Genomic DNA, 23,897 nt, shown 5'->3' with positions numbered 1-23,897 from the left:
TGATGGAAATTAGCTGTAAAAAAATGTTCGCCTATTCGACTGTTTTATACTATACTAACACGTATATTCAAAATTACAAAACGTGTAAAATAAACAATTAACAATGCATGAACTCGAGAATATGTATTATCGCTATTTTGTGCATTTTTCCTTTAATCTTTTTTTGTGATAATTTTTCATATCATGCTACTCACTTGAGATGGAAAATTATTGCTAGAAACAACTAAGGAGCCACGTGGCGTTGCTTATGAAATTGACAACGTTGCCATAGGTAAAATAGCGTTTAACAGATTATCATTGGTCATCTCTACTCGATTGCTTTTCTCGCTTTCGCCGTGGCCGGCTCAAGCGAGAAAATCAATCTCGTTGAGATAACCAACAATAATCTATAATTATCATTCCATGTGTATTTTTGTCTAGACACTATCTTATTAACCATCGAGATGATCTCCGAAGACTGTCGACGGTCATATAACCCGATATTTACAGACATTGACCACGTACAAAAAACAAGTATATTTATCCCCAAATCACCTGTATAAGAATGATATTTTTGTAGATAAAATTAGTCAACTAAATGGTTCATCTTGTTTCAATTTCAATGTCGACATTCTTTTCCATTCAACAGCTGATGATAAATTCATGCGTTTCCCATGTCCAGCTAAGAGTTCAATTGAAGGTCAAATAATATACAGATTCAATGAGGTCAAATTATTCACTTGCAAAGGAAAAATTCATCAGCAATGTTTCTCTGATGATTTTGTGAAGTTCAACCAGATTGGCCGAAAAAGTACTGTTAATGCCTCTTTAACAAGAAGTTTAAGGTTCCCACTTTTTATCTGATGTTAAGATCGTAATGACTATTTAAGATTAAAATGCATAAGCTAATGATGTACAAAGAAGTATATCACCTTCTAGGTGCCAGGATTTCTCTATGTCAACAACAAAGCACCTGGTGATATTTTCAATTAAGTACGACAACGATACACCTTTTTTAATCGAAATGTTTTATAGTGTTTAAGAGGCCTTATAAAATAAAAACTTATGGTCGCCTAAATTGCAAACCGAATGCGTTTATTTAGAAAAAGTCTTTCTAGACCAATCATCACAAAGTTGTATCATTTGAAAAATAGCTTAGATAACAAAACACATTTAAATGGTTTGTTAATTGGTAATATTTTTTTCATACTTATAATTGTGTCTCCACGTCTACCTTCTTAAATTGCAAACCTTTGCTTTAATTTCTTTCATGGTTCTTTGGTCCAACCGCTTTAAATATTCTTTATGTTTATTATTGCCTCGGCTTATCAAGTCAAATGTATCTATATTGTAGCCTTCCTTCCAGTCTTCTCCTGCAGTAGCCCAAAATGCCAACGGGGAACCACTTTGAATAACTGCATACTTAAAAAGACCTTAAAGAAAACAACGATTGAATATGACAGAGCTTTTGTTAACGATTGAATATGACAGACATTTTCTTAACGATTGAATATGACAGAGCTTTTGTTAACGATTGAATATGACATACCTTTTGTTAACGATTGAATATGACAGACCTTTTGTTAACGATTGAATATGACAGACCTTTTCTTAACGATTGAATATGACAGACCTTTTCTTAACGATTGACTATGACAGACCTTTTCTTAACGATTGAAATTTAAAAATATTTATGAACACACTTGTATCATTATTTCATATATTGCTTCTGTCTGATACTTATTTCAATGCAGTATCAGTATCAATAATTCAAAGTTTTATTTTTGAAACTTGATAAATATTTAGTTTTATCAACAAAAACAATAAGGAAACCCTTTTCCAAAAAACTAAATTGCAACAATATGTGTCTGCTTTTTTTTTCAAAATTTCTACCAACTTAACGTTGTCCAAGCTTTTTACAAAAATTAACTTGTCGTGTCCATTTGACAAAAGATCCAAAACAAATTGGCTGAATTAATGCATTTTCTTCAATGCATCTGATGTGATCAATATGTAGACATTTCTATTAAACAGCTATTTCTTTGTACTTTTTTTGCATTCAATGAGTTACGGTCTAATTATAACGAAACATGACATAAAAAGAAGGATCGGAAATAATTTTTGACCAATAAAGGTGTTTCCCGTCTCAAAAGGGACATAAGGGATAATGTCTGAACATTCCAAGCATAATAGATTTACCTTTCGCTAATGGAGAGATCATATGAAAGCCGACATCTGCTGCACCTGCGCTATGACCATCAATCGTAACTTTCGAGGCATCACCATCGAAGTTGTGGATATTTTTTCGTATCCATTTCATAACCATTATCTGGTCAAGAAATCCGTAATTTCCTTCCAAATTCTCATTTTTTGCTCCAAAAAATCCTTAAATAAAGTACTTATCAGTTCAAATAAGTTGATGACGCTATTCAAAATAAGTTGAAGAGACTTTCTAAGCTCTGTTATGTTAAATTGATATAATAAAAATTATTTATGTTCTTTTTATCTCAAGTTTAGTATTTCATTTAGGCTGTTGTTTTCTTCACATTAACATCATCAATTGAAATTCATCGTTGAATAATTGCTTTGATATCCCATTATTCTCACATGAAGAAATCATACTTCAATTTTTACGTATAAGTTGTTTTATGTAGTTGAACTAATTAAACGTATTACTGTAATTAATGGCATTTTAACAAATCGAGTGAAATTATATAAAAGAAAAATATATTACCTAAAGCACCAAGTCTATAGTTGAAAGTAATCACTATTATTTTGCTGTATCCTGCTAAGATGTCTCCGTCAAACATGGCACCCATACCCACTTCATTTGAACCCCCATGTATGAATAACAATACAGGGTATTTTGATTCTCCAGATTTCTGTAATGTTATTAAATGATCATTATCTGAAAGGTATATTTGTAAAGAGTGTGTCCCTACGTTATTGAGACGTCAATTCAAATCAAACACATTTTAAGGAAAATCTCCCTCAACAAAATTCAAAATAGGAAAAAATCTAAATGTCTTATTATAAAGTATCAATATTGAAATGAAAGTTCTAAGAGCTTGAATTAAAAATCACAGTGAACGCCATTAGACCTTATCATATATGTACACAATGTGAATTCTAAATCTAAAGTTATTAAAAAGAAGATGTGGCACAATCACCAATGATACAACTCTTCACACGAGACCATATCACACAGAAATTAACAATTTTTGTTCACTTTACGGTTTCAACAATGAGTTAAACCCATAACACATAGTTGGCTATAAAGGGCCCTCAAAATGAAAAATGTATAACAATTCAAACGAGAAAACCAACTACCTGATTCATGTACAAAAAAATGAGCAAAAGACAAATATGATATACAGCAACAAACGACGATCCCAGAATTAAAGTTTTCTAACTGGCACATACAGAATGTAGTAAAACCGGAACAAAACTGAAAATTGACGTAACACTTTTCAATTGGTAAAGAATTTTAGTTTTGAACGAACATAATGGTTTGAACATCATCTGAAAAGTTTGAATCTAAAAAAAGTTATGACTAGAAAAGTATTTGAACTAACATAGTTAATTGAGTGTTTAAATAAAAGTAAAATCACAAAAATACCAAACCCCGAGAAAAGTTCAAAACGGAAAGTCCCCTTATCAAATGGCAAAACCAAAAGCTCATACACATCAAACGAATGGATGAATTATTCTTCAGATATTTCCTGTTTTAATGTCAGAATGTTGACATATGTGGCATGCAGTTTGTGGTTGGTTTGTACAGTTGAATGGAAACTATTTCTAGTCTGAACATCGACTGAACAGATCTTAATTTATTGCAGGCTATAGCTAAATAATTGTGTGAATAGTTTTGAATTAACAGCAGTCTTGAAGTTTAAAAAAAGCTGGAAGACTGGAATAACTTTTATTCATTTAATAAGTCGTACATTATGTTAAGACCTGCTTAGCCCGTCTTATTTTAAAATAAGTCAACTAGTACATTTACGGATAGAAAGATAGACTGGAATATCTAGAATATGAATGAATTTTCTTTAACCAAGTGGCCAGTTTAGCATTAAAAGAAAAGAGATTCAGAACAAAATCAAGGTCGTCTGCATTTGTCCATAGTACTATCATGATGTATAATACAAGTATGATTGCCACTCTATGAATTGATCAATTTACATATTTACATAACTCAATAGCGTACCTTTGGTTCGTAGGGTTTGTATAAATTAAGATATAAACAATTTTCGTCCTCTCTATTAAAGCCTGGAACATAACGATGAATATATGAAAAAGTATCATTGGTAATATTTCCCGTCCTCTGCAGACAAGCTGGTGGAAGTTTCAATGTATCTTGTATATGTGTCCATGGTTTAGGTTCTACCGGTCTCTGAAAAAAAAATGAAGTTGTTAATAATATGTGTCAAGTGCATAACCGACCTTCTAAATGATTAACATTGATGAATGAAAAAGGACTAATATATTGTATCCCAATAAAGCTAAAACAAAAGGCGTAAAAGACAACTATAGATCTGTGATATTAAAAGTAGGAATAAGTTGTATTAATTGGTTACTTAAAATCCCTGCATGCACTTCATAAAATAGTAGGCAAGGGTACACGCTTTTATTGGTAGTTACAGTTGATAATCATAATGGAAATTTCGAAGTAGAAAACATACATACCCAGTTCACACTTGCAAACAGTGTTTGTTAACTCTAGAAAACGGAATAAGTTAATTCACAAGAGGCGAATAATCAAGTGGAAGAATAAGGGATGGGGGAAAAGAATAATAGAACTGATCTGTGTAATAAAGTATATGAAAAGTGCAAAGTGAAAAATTAAAAGAGGGACAGGTTTAATCCCCTTTACTAATGATTTAGTAGGTTAGTTATAAAAACATCTATTAATAAATAAAGGGAATACAAGTTTATTCTGAAGATAGTGAATGTTTGTAAAGGTAAAATTACAATAATGCTACTAAATAATAGATACCACTAACATATAAAAATTATAAAAAAATATATCAAAATCATCAATAATTATTAAACCTACAGGTATGTATATGCAAATGTCATCAACTTTAAAACAAATATCTAAAACGAATGTATTTTAAATTTCATTATTTGGTGTAAATGAGAGGCTAAAGATACTAGAAGGATATTCAAACTCAAAAGTCTAAAGGAAAATTGACGATGCCATGTCAAACAAATGGAAAAAGACGAAAAACAAATAAGAGAACATCCAACACAACATAAAAAACTAAAACTGGGCAAAACAAACCCCACCAATATGTATGTTTTATTAATGTGAAGTTTAACATATATATTATCATATAAGCTGTACTTGTTTCTTCAATACAATTTTATAAGTATTTCCCTGTATCTTTAGAACATTTGATTGACACATATGAATCAGATTGTTTGTTTGTAGATCAATCTGAATACTGTTGTAGTAGAGCATTACTGTAATCTGTACTACAATCTGGCAATTCCTGATAAATACGTTTACAACAATTTCACCTGAAAGCGTTTTTGATTGCTTTGTGATTGTGTTATTTAGTATTATTATCTTATTTTCTAATTTAATGATGTTTTATTATCCTGTAGTGAGAAATCGGAAGCTTAACGAAGCATGGTTTACACAAGGTCGTAGTTTTTCCTTAAGGTAATAGAATTAAGTGATCAATTTCATGTAATCTTCTACATGATAATTGTTCAATTTTCAAAATTACTCAAGGAAAAACATGTCAAGTGAAAATAAATCAATAGAAGGAAATATTCAAGATTGTTTTCAAAGTTTGCCCAAAAAAACCAACATAATGCACTCGTGGTGCACGAAGATAGCACAGCAAAACATCTTTTTCTCCGACATTTTTTCAAAAGTGTACTCAGAAAACCCAGACAAAATACCCATTTCTTCGAACATAGATAACAATTGAAGCAAAACAACGGAAACAATCTTCTTCCATAGACAGTTCATTTCAATCATCTTTTCATTAGGCTTGAAAATACATTTCAATTAGCGGTTGGACTTAATTGGTCTGTTATCAACTATTTTATTAACTAATCGTCCCGCCAACAGTGGGGGATGGAGACAACGGGATTAAACTGATTCTTTGTTTCTCCGTCACAGACGTTCATACTGTTTCTTAAGAAAGTCATGGATTATGAAAATATTAAAACTGTCAAGTCAATGCTTTGTGATTACACGATAAAACCTTCAAATAAATGAAAACGTTTAATCTAAAAGGACACACCAAGAATCAATCATTGATACCTCGCTACTATATTGGATATAAAAACTAAGAAAGAAACATGGGAAAATAATATCAAACCAACTGCTCTTTTTTAATGCTCTTTCCGATATCAAACATATCTGAGCTATTATGGGTTATTATGTGTGTTTCCTGTAATTTATCTTATTTTTTTATTATGAACTTTGTCATTATTATTTTATACTAGGTCAAGTCCGACACAATCGTCATTGTGGCTTACCAATTTCAACTTTTACCTGATTGATATTTCTATTAGTTTGATTGCATGGTTTACAATACAGTGACTTTATGTGATTTATTGAAATGTAACGTAAACAAATAATGATAGAAAGGGAGAATAATATTCAAAATGGAAATAAGGAATGTTTCTAAGAAACAACAACGCGACCAAATAGTAGAAAAAAGCCGACGGCCACAATGGGTCTTCAACAAAGCGAGTAAATACCGCACCCGGAGGCGTGTTTACAGTATTATTATTTATATTTTGAGGCAAAAAGAAGCGACTAAAAGAAACTCTTTGGTACGAAGATACATAATATGTTTGTCAAATTAGTGGCAACAATAAGTTACCAATACAAAAAATTGAGAATTTCATTAAAAGACTAAAATTAAAAAGTAAAAAATTATAACTAAGTGAAATACATGTAAGAGTTGGACCTGGAAAGTTGATATCATCACCCTCCATGCGAATCCAACATAAGTCAAAATATAACAATCATGGATAAGGGGCATACTCGATATTAACAAATTAGCCTACTTTTATTGTATATCAAGATCTAAGACAACGAAAACATATCGATAGTGAGCTGACATATACGCATATAATTAGTCAACCAATTCGTTTTAAATCCCATTGAAAAGGTGCCGATTTCAGTGGATTTGTTTTTTCTTTCCAGATTATTCCATAGAAGCGGTTTATTGACAGGGACAACACTTGGTTAATGAAGTGCGTCCGGAATGCACAAGCGGAGCATATTAATTAAGGTTCTAATACGCCATAAGATGGACATAGAGTATGTTACTATTCATTGGATAAGAAACAATTGGAGATTACAAATTATCACTTCTGTCTTATTATTTAATTTGAGACGTATATCTTTGGTAATATTGAGATGTAGTGCAAGTTAAGAGTAAGACTATCCACTTTCGGTTGTATGTGTAACCTCAAATTCACTTGAATGTATTAAATGCGAGAATTCTCTAAAATAAAATAAAAATTGCTAGATCCTTTTTCACTTTTTTCTTTGAGACGACTCTGCATGAATTCTGATTCATGTGAGTAAAAACACAGTTCAGTCAGTAGAAGTTTTCAGTAAATTCGAATAAGTATACCGATTGTCTGTTGGAATATTAATCGATGATACGCAGCTATGTTGTCGAACATTTTCGGTCATTTTTATGTTGAAATTAATGGGGTGCTTTAAAAAGTAAGATTTATTTTGATTACCTTAAATAATGAATAGCGCTAAGATTCCAATCTTTGTTAGGAAAAGCTCTGTGTGGAAGATGTTACAGTCGATCTATCACATAAGCATGGTGAATTAAGTGTAGAGCATGAACAACCTTGTAACGTACCACAACCTTCAAAGGCATTCCATATAAAGAATAAGAAGATGTGGTATGGTTGTCAATGAGACTACTCTCCAAAAGACCAACTGACACATAAATTAACATTTATGGGTCACCGCACGGGCTTCAGCAATGTGTAAAACCCATACTGCATAGTCTTTAATTCCCTAAATGACAAATGTAAAACAAACGAAAAATCTAACGGCCTCATTAATGTACAAATAAAATAAGAAAACAACAAATATAGTATATATATATGCGTTTTGTTTAAATATACTTTTTCACTTTTTGGTCTTTTGGAAAATGTTGTTTGTGCTGTTTTTAGACCCTTCTACAACGAAATTTGTTTTACATACACACGTATAAAAATTGCGGTTTTTATCCAACGCAATCATAGGTTTGAACGTAGTTTTCAATTTAGACTCGTTTATATTTTTTCGTTTGGGCTTGTATCATATTTTCCCTCCGGTTTATATTATCCGTTTATCCTATATTGACTCTTAAAATTCAAGAGTCTATCTAAAAATAAGGGTACTTTTTATACGGCCTTCCAAATTCCGTTTCGATCCCTAACATCACTGAAGAGACATTTATTGTCGAAATCCGGATCTGGTGTACTAAAAAACTATTGACACCGTATGTTTGTGGCATAACATCGTGGCCACAAGTTAAAAAATTTTTCTGTTAAGTATTAAATTTATATTAAGATCAATTTTGTTACATCTTTTGATCAATTTTATTTGGCAATCGCCAATGGCACTCAGCAGGGTTAAAGAACATCAGTTGTTCGACCTGTTAGTCAAATGCGTTTTGTTTAAATATACTTTTATACTTTTTTGGTCTTTTGGAAAATGTTGTCTGTGCTGTTTTTAGACCCTTCTACAACGAAATTTGTTTTACATGCACACGTATAAAAATTGCAGTTTTTATCCAACGCTAACATAGGTTTGAACGTAGTTTTCAATTTAGACTCGTTTATATACATGTATATATATATAAAGACAACTACTGCATTACAGGCTCGGGACTTGAGACAGACAGATATAGAATGTGTCGGGGTTTAACATTTTAAAGGCGCGTCAACCCTTCCCTAACCTGGGAAAGTTTGTACTATTGCATCAAGCTAAAAAAAATCCAAGCGTTATCTCCATCATCTTCCTTTTCATCAACTGTCACAAGACCTGTACTAATATTTCTACACATTTCACTTGCCTGGCATGGACACAGGTCTGTACATAAAAGTTTCTGCTCAAAGCAAACACGTTCTTTTGAGCACACATATTTTCCTTTACAAGTACAGACAAGGTCTTGAAGGAAGTTCGAAGCCAATTGTCCCTCGAAAAATACCAACTTCAAACCTATCAATTCATCCAATATTTCACTGAGATCTAATAGGAGAACCAGTAGGGGTTTAGGAAGGTGTAATGGCATCCATTTGCTTGTCTGCAAAGATGCTTGGAAACATTTTACGTGACGTACACACAATCTTGAATTCGTTCAATTTCATGGTTGGTAACAATTGTTAGATAGCGTTGCACTTCACTATATGAAGCACAAAATCCATTTGCATTCGATGTTTCAGCGAGGCGTTTTGAACCACATTCATGATACATTTGTTAAGCCAATCCTTAATGAAAAGTAATAAACTGTTTTGGGCCACAGAAAGGATTGCCTCTACAGTTGCCTATTATTTACGCAACTTCTCTGGTGCCATTTCCCGATAATAGACTGTGATCTGAAATTTCTGCTTGAAGTTCAAAAAGATTGATGAGAAACTATTTCAACTTTTAAATCGTCGTCTTTGCTTTCTGCCACGGATAAAAAAATCTAAATACGCTCATGACATCTGATTTAAACTTTCGTATAGTTTTCAATCTTTCTGAAATGTTTTGTTGCAACAAAATATACGAGAGCTCTAGTTGAGCGGCTGTATTCTAGAATGCATATAAACAACCGAAACTAAGGGACAAAAGATAATTGTATTTTTTCATTAAATATCAAGTTTGAAGCTTTCTCACTAGTAAAGGGGGAACATTTCTGTTTACTTGTGTAGGTTTCGTAGCATGGACGATGGTAAACTGCCTGCAATTCTTCAAATTCACCACTTTCAAATGAAACACCTTGATGTACACCTAATCAATATTTCATTCGTTGCAGATATAAATTGAAAAGTCGACTTCCCTATACTTGTAATTTGACTAAAACTTTCAGTCGATATTTTTATGGCATATTAAGCACTGCATAAGATTTAACGACTTTCGCCCTTTCTTTGGACTTAAAGGAGCAGGTTTCAACGGACTTGACGAATTGTACATGTCGCGGAATTTTAACTGAAACTATCAGACAATTAGTTTTAGTTTTACAATAACACTTTTCTTACAAAGTATATTTGATGTTTTATAACAAAAAAAGCCCAATATAAACATATACAAACAAACTATGTACCATATATTAATTGGAAATATTTGTATATAATACCGAAAAAGGTAGTAATTTCATAAATCAGTTGAGAGCAAATTATTGACTAATACACATGGGATAGAAGGGAAGGGATAAAGTTCTGTGTTGAAATTGAAGTGGTTTTAATAACTATATTATTATTCTGTTGATTTCTAAAAGGCTTTTTCATATTTAGGTTCCGAAATTTGTTATCTGTAACTAGTTTTATGAAGTACTATATGCTTAAAATATTATGGGATCATTTTTAATACTTCTACGAAGAAGACACTAAAGTTTGTGTCTGAATTTGCAATCAAAATTACTTCAATTTTAAACAGTCAAAACTTTGCAAATTTTATAGATTAAGAGAAAATACAATACTGAATAGAATATTTTGATAGATGATAATAGCTGAGGAAAAACTTATTAATTAAATGTAAAGTTTTGCTTGATGACTTGGTTTCAGTCAAGTCTGCACACAAAAGTATATATCACTACAAAAGTCCAAAAGTCTGAAAAAAACAGATTTTGTCTGAATTTGGATGATTTTTACTCGACATTCTTAATTTGTCTGAATAATTTTTAAAAAAGTCTTGACATAGTATGAATTTGTCTAATAAGGTTCTTGATTTTTCTTGGCAAGTGTCTTGACAGTATGAACATTGTCTTAAAATTTTTCGACACTTCCTGTATCATCTGATAAGAGTCTGGATTAGTCTCGACACATTCTTGACTGTCTTAAATTTGTCTTGATCTGTCTTGACATATTCTTGACGTTCGTAATAATGTCTGAATATGTCTTGACATATTCTTGACATTGTAAATAATGTTTGAATATGTCTCTACACATTCTTGACAGTCTTAAATATGTCTTGACACTATCTCAAAAGTATAAATTTCGTCTGAAATGTGAACAGACTTATTCTGCACTGTTTATGACATTCTATTGCTGTTATATACTCCTTTACTGTTACTGACAAACATCATTTAGATTTTTGCCATCCACAAAACTGCCAGTCAATTTTTTTTTTTACTAAAATAGATGTCTTGCATCCAGTTTTAAAATGTGACTATATGTCTCTTTTGGATCCAATAATTCATCTTTTGGGTTTGTGTGGCTAAAAAAAGAGGGTTTTTTTTATAATTTTTTATCAAAAATGAATATTTGTGGTATTTACTCCTTCCTGAAAAGAAAAAAATGTTTAGATCTATATTATGCATGTCTGTTTGAGATCTATTTCATGTGACCAATGATTTCTATAGAAACCATTTTTCTATAGAAATCATTGATGGGGCCCATTATAAATACATTTTTTTTATTATTCCTTGAGTAGATAATAATTTTCTTTTAATCTTTGGGAATTATTCAACTTTTTTATGTTTGTATGTTTTTATGTTGAAATAATTAACTTCATAAATTTGATGAAGAAAATCCATTTTAATTCAATTTGTTTTTCATCAAAATGATGAATTTCATTTTCATCTATCAACAAACTTTTTAAATTGTAGTGGCATGGTCGGTCAACTGATAAGTTGTATGGCTAGCCTGAGTAATTTCTATTTGGCAGTTGTGTGTACTCTGGGGTTCGGAATACCTTAATTTTATGGGAGAACATCCTGTCCATGTGTATTCCAACAGATGACATTACACATTTTTTTCTTCTGTTAAATGAATGATTTGTATATCATCATGATTTGCTATTTATATAAACCACATTTTGGTACAATAATTATTTACCATATTGACATTGAATATTATGAATTTTAAATGAAATAGTGTCTACAGTATGATTGGTTTTAATCATTTAATTTATAAGATTTAGGAATCAAAATTTGTAATTATTTAAAAACCCACATTTAAATTATTTTATACTTTAGATTTCATAGCCATATCTGCATTTGTAAAAATATTCATATACCCAAATTTTCAATTATTTTACATGCCGAACTTTTATTTTTGTTGTAAGAAGTGTAACTTGAAACAAGGATTTGTATAGTATATTTGTCTTACTATACAAATCTTTTCTTGAATCAACAGTATATCATATAAAGAAAAATCAAGATTAAAGTTATATCATGAATATTGGTCATGATTTGTAGAACTCAGAACTGTCAAGTAAATTTAAGACACAATTCAAAATGTTCAGAATATATCAAGCCATACTGAGAAAAAATAAGAATGTCAAGAATATGTCGAGAAATTTCAAGACAGTATTCAAATGTCAAGAATTTGTCAAGAAATTTTAAGACCATATTCAAAATGTCATGAATACGTCGAGTAAATTTAATACAAACTCAATATAAATGAGAATTTGTCAAGAAAAATTAAAACACAAGTCATACTTTTGGAGAATGTCGAGTAAAAATTCATGCAAATTAAGACAAAAACTGGTCTTTTCAGACTTTAAGACTTTTGTAGTGTATATTTAATGGGTATTTATTTTGTTTAAGCAACTCTTTATTACAATCTATTAATACAATTTAACAATATTAACCATAACACGATATTGTGCACCTCCTATATGTTTTTTTACTTCTATTCGAATCCTTTTTTATGTGTTCTTTACCTTGTTATTGCTTTTTTCGGGGATAACCGTATTTGCTATTGTGCACTTCCTATTTTGTCTGTTATCATAATAACTTTTGGGTATCCCTTGCTAAAGCAATGACTTAGCAATTACTTCATTTAGGATTACCGATTTTGTATCCGCAACTCCATCTGAATTCGTTTTTGCAGCTAACTAGAATGTTTTTACAGTCGTAGCATTTTATTCTATAGTACACCTTTTATATAGCTTTAAATACCAATAATGTTGTGGTTTCCTTTAAACAAATCACGAACTAGCTCACAGTAGCTCTAGTAACTAATTATAGTTGGATAAGTTTATTTTACTTGCATGACCTAGATTAATGAATTTACTATAATCACTTGATGTTCATTTGTGCCACATTTTCCCCTCCAGGACCAATTACATAAAGATAATAGGTAATATAAACAATGGTAGACCCCTTAGTGTCGGAAAAAAGTAGTGTCTGATGTTGTCACAACACGGTATGCTGTAATTAATAATTATCTTTGATTGTTTCCTACCAAGTATGTTTAATTGTTCAAAATTGCGATACCACTGTTAAACATGAAATTGTATATTTCAAGTCAGAATAAACTCACAATCTGATCCTTCAAAGATACCGCAGTCTTGTACAGTAAATATCCGGTAATTTGATGGAATACCGGAAACAACATTTCCTAATCATGCAGTGTAAATCTTACGCTTTGTTATACTGTTTTATAAAAATATTTTACATTTGTTTTTATTCTTTAAATCTTAATCAGATATTTACAGAATTATGCAAACATTTAATCAATCAACAAACGGACAGATAAAAAACGCATACAGTTTATTATTTAAGACAACAGGGCTCTAATCAGGAGTTATTTCACACAAATGTGCGCTTTTTAAAAAATATATTCTATTTTATATATTATGTTTTGAAGCAGATTTCGACATTCACTGAACATGAAAATTTGATAATGTGTGTAGGGCATGGTGTCCATTGAATGCGCACCTAAAATATATTTCCTGTTTTTTTTTCTTGGTTTGTTTGTTTGTTGTTCGTGGGTTTTTTCTAATTTATTTATTTCTTAATAATTCATAACTTTTTTGCCTGATTTGGTTGGATTTTTATATTAATCCTTTTTTTTTCTTTTTTCTTTTTGTTTGATATTAATGTCAATGTGTGTGTTTGTTTCATTGACTGCATACATATGTGAGTAAAAAGTACAAATAATACAAACATATGAGTTTTATTATGTCAATATAGAAATATATTCGTCTAGTGTGCCTTGAGCTACATGAACGAACATAAGAAATAACAGTTCTTACGACGTTTATTTAACCCCGCTTGCCTAACATTAAATTTTGACATTTATCATTACTTTGTTTTAAAAAAACAACAATTGTTAAAATGTGCGAATAACAAGTAGGAATCAAGAAGGATTAACTGGACCGTCGATCACAGTTAGGATTAAGAAATACGACTAGATAGTTTGAAAATAGAAAGTTTAAAGGCAGAATAAAGATTAAAAGTAATTTATATTCAGGGATTCATTGTACCCACGCTCTAAAAGTTCTATAAATGGTTATGGATAATGAGATAACCTCTGATAACACGCCTAATTTTCCGAATTGTTGACGTAATTTGAAGATCCAGATTATAAACACATGATAGAAGGGTTTTGTATCGTACTTTGGATTCTTTATTTAATGTCCCGTTAACATTTGTTCATATCTATTTTTGTCGGTAAGTATGTTTGTCTTTTTTTTAATCAAGAAGAAGCTTTTATTGCATACATATCATTGTACTTTGACTATGTTTTAAATCATTCATGCAAGTTGATTGCAGATTGTCTGGTCAATCCTTATTATGTACAGTGATAAGACTTACGTTGCAAAAACTGATCATACGTTAGTGTATGCATTTAGCTTAACAACCTTTGGATTCGACAGTGTAGATTACACTAGTGGAAGTGTTATCCTCAATGAGTACAACCCGCATGGTAGATCTTGTTTCCTTAATTTTACTTTGCATTTAACTGTAAATGTTCTGTTTACTTATTATGTGCTTGTACTAAAATAGGAATTAGAAAGTTGACCGATCAAAAATGTATGTGAACTATTAGATGAAGCCATCTGTCGTTACTGGTCTAGGTTTTTTGTTATCAGCTTAGATCCGAGTTTGTTATTCCTGGACTTTTTGTGTTTTAAATTCGTTTTCTTTTAGATGATGGTTTGATATTGCATTGATTTGAAGGTATTGTGTTTGTTTGGTGTCTGATTTTTTCTTTTTTTCAGAAATCGGCCTTTAAGTAACGATTTACGTGTAAATCAATTAAATTTCGTGCAATATTTTGTTCTTTCGCTGTAATTTGTCATTAAACTTTAATGAAGGAGTTGTTAATAACAAGACTTAATGGGTTTTATCATCTTTGCCTAGATTCTTCGAACAAAGGATTTCTTTATACGTTAGTTTAATGAGAAATAAAAAAACAACATGATGACGAAAATTCAATATACGGAAGATAGGGTCAAAACCCATTTATCTAAAAGTTGAGATAAGCAGCAAAATTTCAATTATATATACTAATGTATATACTCTGCCTTGACATTATCGCATTTCACACAGCAGTAGTATCTGGTGTTTTAAGTATTGGGAATGCAGTGCAAGAATGTTTTTAACAATAGTGACACAAGATCATTTCTTGAGAACAGAAAGATATATGTTGATAAAATGTCATATTGTACTCGCTTAATAGCAGTAAACATTTTATTACAATCAAATTACAGGTGATAAATATCTTAATTGCTTGCTCTGATTTGATTGGCTAATAGCCATATGGGAAATATCTCATAATGTCGATCTTACTTATCGAACGTTGTACAAAGGTAAACAAGTGGAAAACCTTTTCACAAGACATTTTGCTACGTATACAAAACTTGCTGGTACGATAAAAGTACTCTAAGATCGGTTTTTCTACAATATCCCTCTTACATTTCAAGCGTTATTTGAAGAATTCGTTTAACATACAGTAAAAGAACAAAAAAAAAAGAGGTTGAATTGAACACAGTTCAGTTTTCAAGAAATAAAACTAACTCAAGAAACCCTCTAAATAAATATATGTATTTTTTTCTGTTCCATTATTAACTTGGTATCTTAAAAATACTAATTGAAACGCTGCATTTCTTTTTATTGTGATACTTTCCTAAAATGTTTCATTTGTTTAAAGTGAATGATAAGATCACATGTTTTCGTACGAATTCGTGATTCATAGGAATTCGTACTGTGCGTGCCTTTTTCTGTGAAAATTGCAAAGCTACAATGCGTTTCTTATTGCACGAAAACCCATAACACGAAAAAAAGTCAAATTAAAATATTATTTTCGATAACAGGTCGTAAGGAAAGTTTAGAACAGTCATCCAAGATATACATTGACTCTTCGTATAGTCACCATTGTGTTTGGAAGAGCAAAACGAAAGGTTCTATGAAAGCTTTCAGGTTTAGAGTTCGATCGTTCTACATATTTTTTTCATCATGCGTTTGATTGATATATGCGATTGGAACCATCGGGAGATAATTAGGTAAAAACTAAATCAACAAAGATACCCAACTCAGGAAAACTAAAAAGGGAAAGTCCATAATCAAATGGAAAAATCTTAAGCTCAAAACCATTAAACGAATAGATAACAACTGTCAAATCTTGACTGGATTGGACCTGGTAACCGACGGTATATTTTGTTGATTCCGTCTTCGTATAAAAGCCAGGATTGCAGAAATGTTACCTGTTATATCCATCAATAAGTGTAACTATGTAAATGATGTATGTATGCAGTGATGATTTATAATAAGTAGCTTATTACTTAGAACAAATTCTTTAAAAACACATTACCCTATATACTACAATTTTACAGAAGAAAAAAAGATATACAAAGATGGGTAGAAATTATCAATTGAAAAAAAAAATATTTTAAGTTGTTGATATGTAAGGGTCATCTTAGTCCCAACTTTGCACTCTCATAGTTCGTATAAAGTAATATGAAAACTTATTTTATAACTTTAACAGATAAAACGAAATTAAAAATCAATTTTGATATTTTTTCCGTAATTCAAGAACCTCACCAGAGAAAAATCCTTTGATAACTTATTTTTTTACGTTAAAAATCAGATGTCAGCTCTCAAAAAAACATATGTCATATTTCTTTAGACAGATCGTTGCTCTCAATCAGAGAGATGCAAGATATTGAATATTTTTATATCTTTAAGATATCATTGACTTTAGACTTCATTTAACATTCTGTTCATTTATCATCAGCGTATCGTTACATCTGTCTTGTATTCTGCAGTAATATAGAACGTTCTTATCAATGCTGCACTGTGTTTTAGTTATTCCGAGATGATTATCAATAAAACACACACAACAAGAAAGTTAAACAAAAGTACAGACATAATACAGGTGGTTCGTCTGAATAAGACATTAGCTATAGCTGAAATACTAAAGGATACAACGTATTGATTGTATGGAAAGTCAATAAATCTTGTCCCGTCTTGTGAGATCTAGGTATTACTTTACCGGTTCTGGTGTAAACAATTTGAAAATTTCAATGTCTTATTTTCATTTTTTTAAAGGTGAACTAAAAGGAAGAGGTACGGTAAGCGCCATAATTTAGCCCTTAGAAATGAACAATCTTTCAAATTTAGATTTATTATTTTGATGTTGATGAATATAATTCAAATGAAACGTTTTGTTCGTTAATGTACTGTTCATCAAACTATGTTGTTGTATTGAAACAAAGACTCCAACTCCTTCAGACAACATTGCCCTAAGGCGAGATGTGTTGTACTATTTTGACCATATGATTTTGACCTTTATCTGATTGTTTGCTGTCTAACATATATAAATATATATAGTTTTTCATCATGACCTAATAAAGGTTTTTCAATATACAAGTGCTCTGCACATGAAAATCATATCATTTAAATCTTAGAGATATTTTGGACATGTAAAAATTGAAGTTGTGGTGTCAATACTCTGTTACAATACTGCCACAATTGATATATTTTATCTAAAGATGCCAAGCGACATATATGGTTTGTAAAATTCAATATAAGCTACTACTTAACAAAACATAATTTTATGACACTTTTAAATATTTTTATGCTCTTTTATGTTTCTTTGTGACATATTTTTGTTTGTTTCTATAGTGATTAAAACTATAACACAATGTTGATTTGGCACAACTTTTTGGAATTTTGGTTCCTGAATGCGCTTCAAATTTTTAATTGTTTGGCTTTCAAACTATTTCGAACTGAGCGTCACTGATGAGTATTATGTAGACGAAACGCGCGTCTGACGTATTAAATAATAATCCTGGTTCCTTTGATAACTTTTGACTATTGTACCCCTATTTTGACATTTTGACCTATTATGTCTCTTTGTTTGTTCACACGTCGTTGTCAAAATAATGTAATTTTATCAGACTTCCATGCAAGTGAGAGGTTTAGCTTCACATAAAACCCAGGTTCTATCCACCATTTTCTACATACAAAAATGCACGTACCAAATGAAGAATATGACAGTTGTTGTCCATTCGTTTGGTGTGTTTGAGCTTTTGATTTTGACTTTTAATGAGAGACTTTCCCTTTTGTTTTTTTTTGAGTATTTTTTGTGATTTTACCTTTAACAAAATTCTACAAAGTTTTCAAACTCTATTCTATGATATATACTGTAATAAAATTAACGGTACCAATTTTCTTGCACCAGATGCGCATTTCGACAATACATGTCTCTTCAGTGATGCTCGTGGCCAAAATATTTGAAATCCAAAGCTTATATAAAAGATGAAAAGCTATAATTCAAAAGGTCCAAAAAGTATAGCCAAATCCGTGAAAGGAATCAGAGCTTTGCATGAGGGAGATACATTCCTTAATTTATAATAATTTCTATCATTTTGTAACAGCAAATTTTAATAACACAAAAAAAATCCGTATTTTCATGCCAGTACCGAAGTAATTTAGTTTTAAACGTTGTATCCCATCCTAATATGTACGGTGATGTTGTTTAAAGGGCCCGAAAACATAAGATAAGATACATTTAAAAAATTATCAATTTTACAGCGTAATGACATCTATGATCAATGATTTTTTATATTAACATTGATTGTTTTTTTTTTATCAATTCAAAACTAGCTACTTTGCACCGTTTTCGTAGCATTGCACTTGGTCAAGTTTTTCTTAGGATCTTATGAAAGGAAAAGGTACGATAAGGCCTGTTTTTGCAACAATGTCTAAATATCGTTAATTTTCCTTCTTGTGACGTTTTTAATGACCTTTTGACCCCTAACCTCGCCCATTTTCTGAAATTAATGGTTTTGAAGTTCATTCAAACAAACTTCAAACCTAACGAAATAGTTTAACGTGATAAGTAGCTTTCCAAAGCAAACTTTACAAAATGAAAAAGGGGGGGGGGGTAAAAACGGGCCTTATCGTACCTTGTCCTTTCTACACTGAATCCGTTTGATGTGTACTCGTTGCTTCTTAAGTCTTGGAGAACAGATATTATTAGATGTTACTAGCTTTTAACTAGCTTTTATTAACTGCAAGGACTCTCAGGTTAGTAATCTACGTCTTAATGTATGTTGTTATTAGTGCTTATGGAGAATCCTACGAGTCAGGATAATTTTCAAATGTTTTTTTTTTTTTTCATATTTCATGCTGCTAAACCCCTGTCCCAGGTGAAGGTGTTGATTGAGCATTCACATTTTTGTTTTAACCTTGTAACAATGTTTATGTTTCTATTCCATGGGAGAAGCTTATGCTACAGCAGTTGTTGTTTGTTCTTATATGTTTTTCGTTTATTGTTTTGTAATAGATAGAACTATTCGTGAAAATTCATTGATATTAGGTCAATGGTAAATGTGTTTTTTGGCTGACATTTGGTCCAATTTCAGGTTCTCTGATTTAATAATTTTCTTATAAAGTTTTACTCGAATTGACAGGGGAAAAAAAAGAAACGAAAATAATTTTGAATTGTTAAAAGGGTTAATAGAAGGGTCATTATTTTGGTTCACATCCGCCAACAAGGCAACTTACAATGAGTTACTAGTTTGACGCTAACACTACATGTCAGAATGATATTATATGTTTTTTTTTTAAATCCGTGCCAATGCAACCCACAAAGAGAGACGTGCTAAACAATTATATGATTACAACATCTTCACTTATTTCCTCCTTTGTACTTCGTACCTGATGTACACAAAAGAGACCCATAACACGTTTTTTTCATTTTTTTCTATATTATATACAGGCCTTCAAAACGTCGTAGTGCAATTATCTTGCTAAATGCAACTTAACAGACATATATGCTAGCTATTAGTATGTTTCAACAATAAAGTGTGCTCCTTTACCAGCATACTTGTGTTTCTGTATTGTTACTAACCACATGCAGTGTATGGTAAAACTCTATAAAAATATGTCTTTATTTATATAGCTAGAAAATAATAACTTATTACCTTGGTGAAAATTCTGCTTTATATAATCACGAATTCTCTGATTATAAGGAACTGTTTTTTGTTTCTTCTTTTTACAAAGAAAAATATAAACAGCATCCAATATAGAATACAACAAAGCGCTTGAAAGACCATATAACAGAGTCAGCAGGAGACTAAAGTATTAAATCAATGTGTTAATAACCAATTCCAATATAAATAACTATAAGGTGTTGGGGTATGATTGCCGATGAGACAAATATCCTAATGACCTGCCACAGTACGCAACAAGTCAACATATTATCAAGCCAAACACGAACAAAGAAATCGGGAAAGTTAACAAATTACAAAATGTTATTGAAATTAAACCTACATTTGATATAACTATGTATATTTGTAGTCGAATGAAAAACATTGAAACACTAGATGTCGAAAAACTTTATTTCAATTACTTGAAAACAATTCAATTTATGTCCCAACTAGTTCTTACCTACCGAGAATATTTTCTAAATACTAGTATTACCAATGTTATTTCAACTGATCGGGCGGAGCTTATGTTTAAATTTGCATAAGGACAGTCTATTTGAAGATGAGTGTGATAAGGGCGATTGCCGTTATGATTAATACCAAATTATAATGACCTGTCAGTGTCACTTAACGCATATACAACAGAACTGAGTGTATGATATGGGACAAATAACTTAACACTTCATTGATGAGTTTATCCAAAAACTCCTGTCTATAGATGGACTGGACTTAAATAAAAGAACTTCTTAAACCCCGCCCAGTCAAGTGAAATAAATCTAATAATACTATATTGTAATGAACATAAAAGTTACTTGTATTAAATATTGAGCAATTCAACTACACAATATAACACAAACTGCCCAACAAACAATCCCAGATCTAGACCATTTTCTTAAAAGAAGGGTTTTACAACCGCTTTTGTTTGTTTAATATAAGACAGACAGAGGTTTGATACTTGAAATGAACATTGATTAACTAGTGTGGCTGTCCAAAGTTTGGAAATTCAACTGATGTTCATAATATGCAACGAATATGTTTGTTTATGTGATCAATCGTAGATCTCGGGTAGACACTTATTTCATTTATACCGAAACTCGTACCCAATTGGTCTTGTTTTCTATGACTTGTACGATGCGTTTATATAAACTATTTTAGTTTATATGTCCCAGTTATGTTAAATTACTGTACAAATAAAATGTTATTGAAATTATACTTTTTAACGGTTACATGCAGTTTGTTTATTTTAAAGACTTTTTACTTTCATTTTCATGATCGTTATAATATATATATTTATAACTATTAACATCACGTCAGATTCAAGACATTAAACATGTGTGCTTTCGGAACATTTGATTTCTAATCTACCGTGACATGGTTTCAACTTTATTCAACCTGGTAATTTATATATTTCATTTTTTATTAGAAGACAAATTAAAATGAAAACTCCTTAATAATTGGCGTCCGTTGAATTTTTCAGTTTTCAACAGTAGAAAGGCAATAAATAAAGGCAACAGTAGAAACCCGCTGTTCAATAGTCATAAAGCGATTAAGAGAGAAAACATCCGGGTCACAAACCAATACCGAGGGAAACACATAAACTATAAAAGAAAAACAACAGAAATACTGAACTGCTACAAAAACAAACACCAACATACATAGAAACAGACTATTGGATAACAACTGCAATATTTCTGACTTAGTACAAGGCATTTAAAGAAAATATGGTTGGTTTAACCTTGTTTGATGGCTAGCCAAACCTCCCGCTTGTTTGGCAATGTTAAAATGCTGCTAAAATACTGCTAAAATGACATCATTATGTGACAGAAAACAGTACAAATAAACGAAAAAACACTCAGGACAGAGAAATGCATAAATAAATAATATGATAATACCTTACAACTTGTAAACTACATAAGACACCTTATGTTAATCAAAGAGCAATTGTTCATGAAGCCAACGTGGATTATTTAATCTGATAAATGTATCTCATAGAATTTAAAATAGATAGTACCACAAATACAGCAAGGTCTTCCCCATCTTGACCTACATTTCCAAATAAAAAATCATCAAACTCAAGCAGTATAATTTGTCTCCTGTCATAAACACTTAGGAAGTATTTTTTTTTAATTCCAATGGTAAATTCCATACACATATAAAAAAATTAAAAAAATTAAAATTGTGCGAATGTTCCTAAAAAATTGAATCATGTATAGGATAGAAATTATCTTGCTCTTATAAACTGTACATTTATAAGACAAATTATGAAATGTGCATGTGGGTTATGGGATGGTTGTACTCAACATGATTCCGACAATTTAGAATATGTTCAGTTAGAAGCAGGTAGATTAGTAACTGGGTTGGACGTGTTTGCTAGTCAGCTATATATTTTGAAACAGGCTGCCATTTGCTAGTGGACAGAAGAAAGTCCAGGATGATCAACATGTTCTATTCTTTACATCATGGGACTGCCCAGGATTATCTTTGCGATTTAATGCACCCCACTTATTGTTTAAATATGTAACAATCCATTTCAATTTTGAATTTCTACTTTCCAGATTTTCATTCAAGTCCAGTTTTATATATTATTCAAATTAAATTGCATTTTTTTGCTTTTGTTTTTAGGTTGTATAACATACATTACAACTATATTTTGGTGCCAGAGATGTGTATTTTTTCTACGATTAGACAAATCTGTGGAAGTCAAAACAAAGCAGTTGGAATGCCAAATCAAACATTAAACACAGGCAATCTTTGTCTGAGTTTGACATCCTTCTATTCTGAGTAATCAACATCTTATTTGTAATAAATTGACATAAATTGGACATCAATGATATAACATGTCAACACAAAATTGCTGACCAACAATATCTCCTTGGACAGTAGTAGTGGCATCATCCGTTTGGTTGTAAAAATTCATTAATGATAACCGGCTTATATCTTGGTATGTAGAGAATGGTCTACATAAGAGTCATCAATGGCGACCGATTAAAACAGAACGACGGCCAAGTCAAATATAAAAGTGCTGAGAATTACAAATCAAAAATTCGAAGAGGTGTGGCAAAAACAGTCTATATGTTGTTTCATTGGCAATCACAACAAATCCCTTTACTTTCTAATGAGTGTTAGCAACTAAAATTTACGACAAAATCTAGTTTTAGTTTTTCTAATTTGAACTTTTTCTACTATGTAGCAACATTCCTGCAGAGACTACATTTCGAGTTTATAAATCTACCGATTATACAATATTCCACATCTTGCGTTTTCTATCATGAGTTAATGTTCAAAGATGGGTTTTACTCTAAGTTATGTATTTTCGAGCAAAGTATTCTTTGTGGTTAATGTAGGCCACCATTTCCAAAGTAAAACATATGCCTTCCTGATTTAGTTACCAGTTATGAAACATATGTGTCACATATGAACACGGATATGTCCAAACTGTCGTATCTACAATCCCGTCCTATTTCCCTCAATTGTGACATCATTATATAAGACTTATCCTAATTTACATTTGAACCCGACAACTGCTGTATGTAGATCAGGATTTGCTTATCATTAAGAAGCAACT

General features: G+C 31.0%; 1 protein-coding gene and 1 long non-coding RNA gene across 3 annotated transcripts in view; one reads left to right on the top strand and one right to left on the bottom strand.

Moving 5' to 3' along the window:
- LOC143054603 (fatty acyl-CoA hydrolase precursor, medium chain-like) overlaps positions 1-23,897 on the bottom strand; it is a 42,427-nt gene that overhangs the window by 12,835 nt on the left and 5,695 nt on the right. For both annotated transcript variants that reach the window (XM_076227617.1, XM_076227625.1), the window contains exons 2-5: positions 4,187-4,372; positions 2,714-2,861; positions 2,179-2,364; positions 1,231-1,412 (exon numbers count right to left, since the gene is read on the bottom strand). In XM_076227617.1, the coding sequence (XP_076083732.1) occupies positions 1,231-1,412; positions 2,179-2,364; positions 2,714-2,861; positions 4,187-4,372 (702 nt within the window). The remainder of the gene's footprint in view (positions 1-1,230; positions 1,413-2,178; positions 2,365-2,713; positions 2,862-4,186; positions 4,373-23,897) is intronic.
- LOC143056155 (uncharacterized) lies at positions 14,473-23,531 on the top strand. Its single transcript, XR_012972248.1, has 3 exons — positions 14,473-14,567; positions 17,448-17,470; positions 22,955-23,531. It is a non-coding gene; the product is annotated as an uncharacterized LOC143056155 (long non-coding RNA).

The sequence above is a fragment of the Mytilus galloprovincialis genome, chromosome 1, assembly GCF_965363235.1.
Source record: "Mytilus galloprovincialis chromosome 1, xbMytGall1.hap1.1, whole genome shotgun sequence".
NCBI lineage: Eukaryota > Metazoa > Mollusca > Bivalvia > Mytilida > Mytilidae > Mytilus > Mytilus galloprovincialis.
The sequence above is the reverse complement of the archived record's forward strand: the minus strand, read 5'-3'. Positions and strand labels throughout refer to the sequence as shown.